This window comes from Arachis ipaensis, chromosome B10 (assembly GCF_000816755.2).
Source record: "Arachis ipaensis cultivar K30076 chromosome B10, Araip1.1, whole genome shotgun sequence".
NCBI classification, from domain to species: Eukaryota; Viridiplantae; Streptophyta; class Magnoliopsida; order Fabales; family Fabaceae; genus Arachis; species Arachis ipaensis.
In genome coordinates this window covers 52166306-52173680 of record NC_029794.2, presented here as the reverse complement: position 1 = coordinate 52173680, position 7375 = coordinate 52166306, and the positions used below count along the sequence as shown (strand labels likewise).

At 33.5% G+C, this 7375-nt stretch overlaps 1 protein-coding gene across 1 annotated transcript in view; it reads left to right on the top strand.

Annotated features, from left to right (window-relative positions):
- Positions 6649-7375, top strand: part of LOC107622327 (homeobox-leucine zipper protein ATHB-12) — a 1759-nt gene continuing 1032 nt past the window's right edge. Inside the window, exon 1 of the mRNA XM_016324184.2 lies at positions 6649-7350. Coding sequence (XP_016179670.1) covers positions 6961-7350 — 390 coding nt within the window. The 5' untranslated portion in view covers positions 6649-6960. The remainder of the gene's footprint in view (positions 7351-7375) is intronic.

The following is a 7375-nucleotide window of genomic DNA, read 5'->3' as shown; positions in this document are numbered from 1 at the left end:
TAGTATTAATAATAAATATACTACACATGCAATATTACAAAAATATTGAATAAAAAAATACTTTTAAATTAATATACTTTTACATTACTAATTACATTTATTTATTAAAAACTTGAGTAACTAATATACTCTAAGGTTTAAATATCTAAATATATTAATGTCAATTTTTTTTATTATTTGGCAATGTTATTTTGCTCGTAGTTCTAAAATTTTTTAGATCCGTCATTATCGGTCCGTGACAAAAACTCTTCAATATATTACTATCACTAGGCCAGATTTTTTTTTACGGTGAGTAAAATGAGTCAATTTATGCATTCGCCATTATATGTTCATTGAAAAGCTGTAAAGAGAATTCTCCACTATCTACAAGGAACAAAAGATCAAAGATTGATCATACACAACGACTTTTAGGGTTATATGGGTTTGTTGATGCTGATTGGGCCTCAGATTTAGATGACCCCAAATCAGTGTCAGGAGTTTGCATTTTCATAGAAACTAACTTGGTCTCTTGGTGGTATGGAAAATAAGGGATTTGGATCCTCTAAATTTTGAATTTCACTTTAAAGGATAAAGTGTGATCTCTCATCATTTATACCATAGGTGGGACCAAGAAAAAATACGAGAGAGAAACCATTCAAAGGTGAGAGATCACACTTTACCCTCTAAAGTGAAAATTCAAAATTTAGATGATCCAAATTCAAAAACAAGTGACAATCTTAAGGTCATCAACTGAGGTAGAGTTTTGGAGTGTTAAAGCATGTGAGGTTGAGATGTTTTGGCTCAAGAACTTGTTGGAAGAGCTTCAAGTAACACTGATCATTGCACCTACTATTTTTTGTGATAATGAGTACTGTCCTCTTCACTATGAATCCAGTACTCCATGACAAAATCAAATATTTTTAGTTAGACATTCAGTTTGTTCATGATATAGTTGCCAGCTGAGAACTATATGTAATTCATATTCTTGGCCATGAGTAGATAACTGATATTCTGACCAAACTATTGTCAAAGTTGTTTCTAGGACCAACTTGAATTAAGAGGAGGTGTCAAGGATATAGGTCAAAGTGGAGGTTAGAATTCTGTTTTGATAGTTAGTTAGAGGTTGCTATTATTAGAAGGGTTCTATTAGAATAGTTCTATTATGATAAGTGTAATAATGTGCAAGGCTTGTATAACTATATATGTCAGTCTCAGTGAATAGAAGAGTTAGTCTTGTATTACATTTCATAATTCATTAATTGATATTACATTATAGAGGTGTACATGGTATGGTTCAGTCTGACTTAAAGACTCGGCTCGGACCTGAAGTGATCCGGGACTGATCCGGAGAAAAGAAATAAAACCAGTGAGAGAGATGAAACCGGGACCGGGTCATAGCTCGGGTCACCCGGACCTAACCCGGTATAGAATCATAATTCACATTTCAGATTTCACAATGAACTAGGGCACTTTCATGTAGCCACGAGCCCACTATCCACGACCTCACAAGCCCGCTTTTACACAGTCATGCACCTTGCCACAGTCCCATCTCAGCCCTTCCCCTCATGCCCACACGGCGCCACCGCCAGCCTTTCCACTATCCATGACCTCACAAGCCCTCTTCCACATAGTCATGCACCCTGCCACAGTCCCGTCTTAGCCCTTCCCCTCAGGCCCTCACAGCGCCGCCGCCAGCCTTCCCATCGCAGCCTTCTTTGTGCCTCTCACCAACCGTTGCATTCTTTCCCTCTCAGCCCTCTCTCTGTCTCTCACCAGCCACCATGACAGTGTCCATCACTGCTCCCCAGCCTCAAAGTCACGACGGTGGTGCACTGCCTCTCGCCTCCCGGTGACAACGTCCCTCGACGACGATAACGACTACAAATGGCGATGGAGCTTCTCTGACCATCAAGACCTGAATGATGATGACGACTGCTTCTGCCGCTGGTCTTCTTCTTCTTCTCTTCTCTGGCCCCTGCTCAAGCTCAGATAAATAATTAATGTTTTGAATTTCTTATTAAGGATTTGATTATTGGAATTTTTTATTAGAGATTTGATTATTGAAATTTCTGATTAGGATTTTGATTATTGGAATTTCTAATTAGGGTTTTGATTTTTGGAATTTTTGATTCAAGATTTTGATGATTGAAATTTATGATTCAGGATTTGATTATTGGAATTTTTAATTAAGGATTTTGATTATTAAAATGTCTGATTAGGGATTTGATTATTGAAATTTTGAATTAGGAATTCTGATTATTGTTCTGATTAAGTGTTTATTATTCTTCCTTTTTCAGTATTTAATTATTGTTCTGATTAGGTGTTTATTGTTCTAATCAAAATTTTAATTATTATTCTAATCAGAATTTTGATTATTGTTATGACTCTTGATTATTGAAACTTTTGATTAGGTGCAACTTTGTTCTTCCTGTTTAAGTGTGTTCTAATTATTGCTGAACTTTTGATGTGTTGCTGATTATTGCTGAATTTATTCTTAATGTTGTTTGTTTAGGAAAAAATCATATGTTTGGTAGCATTTTACTAAACTTCCATTGACTGAGACAAAGGGATAGCACCAAGCTAAATATATTCAATGGCAAAAAAAATATAATTGTTACCCTACTAAACATGGCACAATTTCTCTAAACAAGTACTTGAAGAGTGCTCATAAGTGGATATTTACTAAAGTGGAGAAGCAGGAGATACTTTATGGTTATATGCCTAAAATTGATGAAGAAGAGGAACTATGCAAAGCCTTTAAAGGTTATATCTTGCAAGATTGTAAGAAGTCTGTAGCTAAGTTCATTGTACTTGATGAAATGTTGTTTAAAGTTGTTGAGGGGATTGGGTTTTGCAAAATGTTAAATCGATTTAAGTCAAGATTTACGGTGCCATCTAGGGTGACGGTCTCAAGAGATTTCTTTCAACTTTATTTAGATGAAAAGAAAAAGTTAAAAGAATGGTTGGCAAAGTCATGTGCTCGGGTTTACTTGACAACGGATTGATGGACATCAAATCAGAATTATAGTTATATGAGCTTGACTGCACATTTTGTTGCTGAAGAATAGAAGTTACAAAAGAGAATTATAAATTTCTGTCAGACTGAGAACCACAAAGGTGATACAGTAGGAAGAGAAATTGAGAAATGCTTGAGAGAGAGTGGGAAATTGAAAAAATATCCACAATCACAATAGATAATGCAAGTTCGAATGATGGGACTATTACTTACCTTCAAAGGAAATTAGGTGCAAGAGGTAGGTTGGTGTGTGGAGGAAAGTATATGCATATAAGATGTTGTGCTCATGTTCTTAATTTGATAGTAAAGGAAGGAATTAAGAGCAACAAACTTCAATTGAAAGCATTAGAAATGCTGTCAGGTATGTTAGGTCCTCTCTTCAACGGACTAAAAAATTTAAAGACTGCATTGAGGCTGACTTGATTGAATCTAAAAGCCTTGTGTGCTTGGATGTTCCAACTAGGTGGAATTCTACCTATCTAATGTTGGAACATGGCGAAAAATTTAAAAAAGCTTTTGGTAGACTTTATTATCAAGAACCTAATTTTCTTAGATGGTTTGGATATGATAGTGGGAGAAAAAGAAAAGTTGGTCCACCTACACTACTTAATTGACAATATGCTAAATTATTCATTGAGTTTTTGAGAATCTTCTACGAGATAACTTTGAGTTTCTCATCTTCTTTGCATGTTACATCAAACAAATATTTTTATGAAATTGCATCTATTGCTTCTCAATTAACATATTGGAGCCACAATCTTTCTAAATTGTTAGGAACTATGGCATATTCTATGAAAAATAAATATCATAAATATTGGGGACCTGTTGACAAATTCAACCCGTTATTACTTGTTGCTGTTGTATTGGATCCTCATTACAAACTAGATTATCTCTGTTGGTGTTTGGAGGATGTTTATGACAAAGAAGTGTCTACTAGTATGACTGATTTTGTTCAACTTACATTGGAGACTTTATATATGTTTTATGAAAAGGAGGTTGCAGATGATAAAGGAAGGGAGGATGGTGGAAGTTCATCTAGAGATGTCTTGGATGACAATACTAAAGTCTCAAATAGAGTGAATATGTGAAACAAAAAATACAAAAAAGAGAGAAGACTAATGCAGATATCAAGTCAGATGTGGAGAGGTATCTTGTCGAGAATACTATGGAAGATGAGAATTTTGATATATTGGCTTGGTGGAAAGTGAATGCTTCAAAATACAAGATTCTTTCTCTCATAGCCCGTGACGTTTTAGGTATTCCGGTCTCAACCATTGCTTCTGAATCATGCTTTAGCACTGATGGACGTGTGCTTGATGTCTTCCGCAGCTCTTTGTCACCATTAATGACTGAAACTTTGATATGCACTCAAAGTTGGTTGTGCCCTTCTAAACAAGAAGTTAGAGATCAAGAGTTTGATCAATTTGATAGTAGTCAGAGGATTATTGAAGGTACATTTATAATATTTTTATTATTGTGACTTAATTATTTGAAGTAATAATCTCTTATATGAAAATGAGTAATTTTATATGTTTTGTAGGTTTTACTATGCATCCACATCACAAGGAACAAGTTGACAACATTAATAGCAATTGATGGATGATGACTATTCTTCTGTGGTTAATGTTTTGTGTTATAAAAACTATGAGTTAAAGTTCTATGTTTAGGAAGTATAAGATTTTAGACTAATGCATAATATTTTGTGTTATTTGTATGTGACTTAACTATTTGGTGTTATTAAACAATATTAGTATTGATTGTGGTTATTCTTTAATTTTAGATAATGGTTGGTTCTTGTTATAATTTTTTAAGTGAATTTTACTATGTGAATTGTGAAATAATGGTTGGAGATTTGGAGATTTTCACATGCTAAAACTCTGGTTTTTATCCGATTTTTACATGATTTTCACCTGATCCGAAGGTGTAAAGGTTTCATCGAGTCTAAAGCTAGATTAGGGTCTAAAAAATAGGCTCGGTATATATTTCGGATTAAATCTGGGTTAAGACAAACTCAGTGTGGCCGACCCATGTACACCCCTATTACATTAGTTCCTTTTCCTCTCTTCTCTACACATACATCAAATTTTGTTTACTCTACAAACTGTTTTCTTGAACCAGAAGTTACTGTTTCTTCCTTTAGTGGCCATAAATTTTTCAAAGGATCCTTTATTTTGACCTGGATTCCCTTATTGTTGTTGTGGAAGCCAATTACTCCATTAAATCACTTTTCTTTTTTTACTTCTGTCGAAATATTCTCCTATACATGAGTAACTTGTCATATTTTCTAGCTAACTTCAACCTCATTATTTTAGAAGTGTTTGATCCAAAATCGTAAAAGATAGTTAGCATAATTAGTAATAATAACTTCCCATATCATTTTTATATGGCAATTCTAAAATATTTTGTAAGTATTTAAACATTTGAAATCATATTCTAATTTTAATAATAATATAATGGAGGCGGAGTTTTTGTACAATTTAAAAAACAAAACAAACTTAGAAGCTATAAAAACATTAACTTCCTTCATTGGCCTCCAATTATTTGTACTTAAGAAATTGCACCTTTTTACTACTTAATCAGCTTTATGAAAAGAGTGAACATCAAAGAAATAAAACATATGGTCTTCAGTTTGTAAAATTTCTACGACCTTCATTTAACTATCCCACTCGAGAAAGCAACATTATAATAATGACAAAGGGAAAGAAATTCTCGTCAACAGATCCCAACAACAAAACTAAATTAATGCCATTTTTTTAATAGAAACATAAGTCCTTCCATAACAAAGAAAGCTCCAATTTAGATGAACCTTACGATCACATTTTAGTCCTACGACACTCGGTTCTTGGCAGCTACTACAATACAGAATAATTTATTCACTAAGCTCAATAATCACACTAATTTATTTTCCTTCCGATTTGTTTTGCTGTTCCACTTCTTTGAAATTTCTGACCTCAAAACCCACACTCTTCATTACATAGGGATTAGGGACCATGTTGATTATGTCAGTTTCTACTTTCTATGTTGTTATATTTCCGTCCTTTTGCCCTTCTTGTCACTTTTGTAGTTTTGTTTCTTGAGGTCTACAGCATAATTACTAAGCTTTTTAAATATATTAATACATATGGTTAAAGTTAAATGATTACTTGTCCATATTAATTTAAAAAGAAATAGCAAATTAACGTGCTGACACAAGCAAAATTATGTCGTTTAAGTGTTTATTTATTGGATCAACCTTATCAGTATGGTGTATTTCACCACATAACTAATTGGTGACAGTAACATATCAATGGCTCCTTATGCTGCCGAAATTGATCAACCCACAATTTTAACTATCGAAAAGTTAGTTTTCTTAAAAATATTCTATCCAATATTAATAAAGATTCCATATCCATAGTATCCAAAAGATTATTTTGTTCATGAGCAAACTAATCTTCCGAGAATTAAAGCCATAGATAGTCACGTGTAATACATATTCGTATTTTATACAAATAACTTATTTGATAGATAATAACTAGTTAAATTCCAACAAGTACATACTAGCAATTACAGGTAAAAAAAATACTTGTTACTCTTTCTATGGATATTTTTTCCCCTCATCTTCTTTATTTCTTTTAATAAAAAATATCATAAAAATAGGTTATCACATGTAATTTCTTCCTACAGAGAACCAAAGACATCAAGAGCCACACGGTATCTAATCCCATAGGTCCATATGATCCTTCATTTGCAAGTTCCAACAATAACCTTCCCATTCACATATACATATACATATACATAAATATAACATACTTTCTTTATTGCTATATATTCTGCACCTGATCCCCCCCACTAGTCTTTTAAAACTATAATTTTCATCATATTTTCTATGTTGGTGACAAACATATTTGTCTATTTCTAACCAATAATTCCAATTCCATAGACTTTGAAATTAAAATCATCATCCATTTTGAACCCACTAGGCATATATGATGGATGGTGATGATGAGTATATTCAAGCATCTAAAGGGAAGAATGTTGAAAGTTTCACATGTTCAGAAGTAGCACTACCACAGAACAAAAATGCTAAGAAGAAAAAGAGTAAGATAGAGAACAAGAGAAGATTCAGTGATGAGCAAATTAGATCACTTGAGTGCATATTTGAGTCAGAGTCCAAGCTTGAGCCAAGGAAGAAGATTCAGCTAGCAAGAGATCTTGGATTGCAGCCAAGGCAAGTTGCTATATGGTTTCAGAACAGAAGGGCAAGGTGGAAATCAAAACGAATAGAGCAGGAATATAGGAAGCTTAAAGATGAATATGACTGCTTAGCTTCTCGCTTTGAGTCTCTAAAGAAAGAGAAGGACTCTTTACAATTAGAGGTAAAACTTACACTTCCACTTCTTA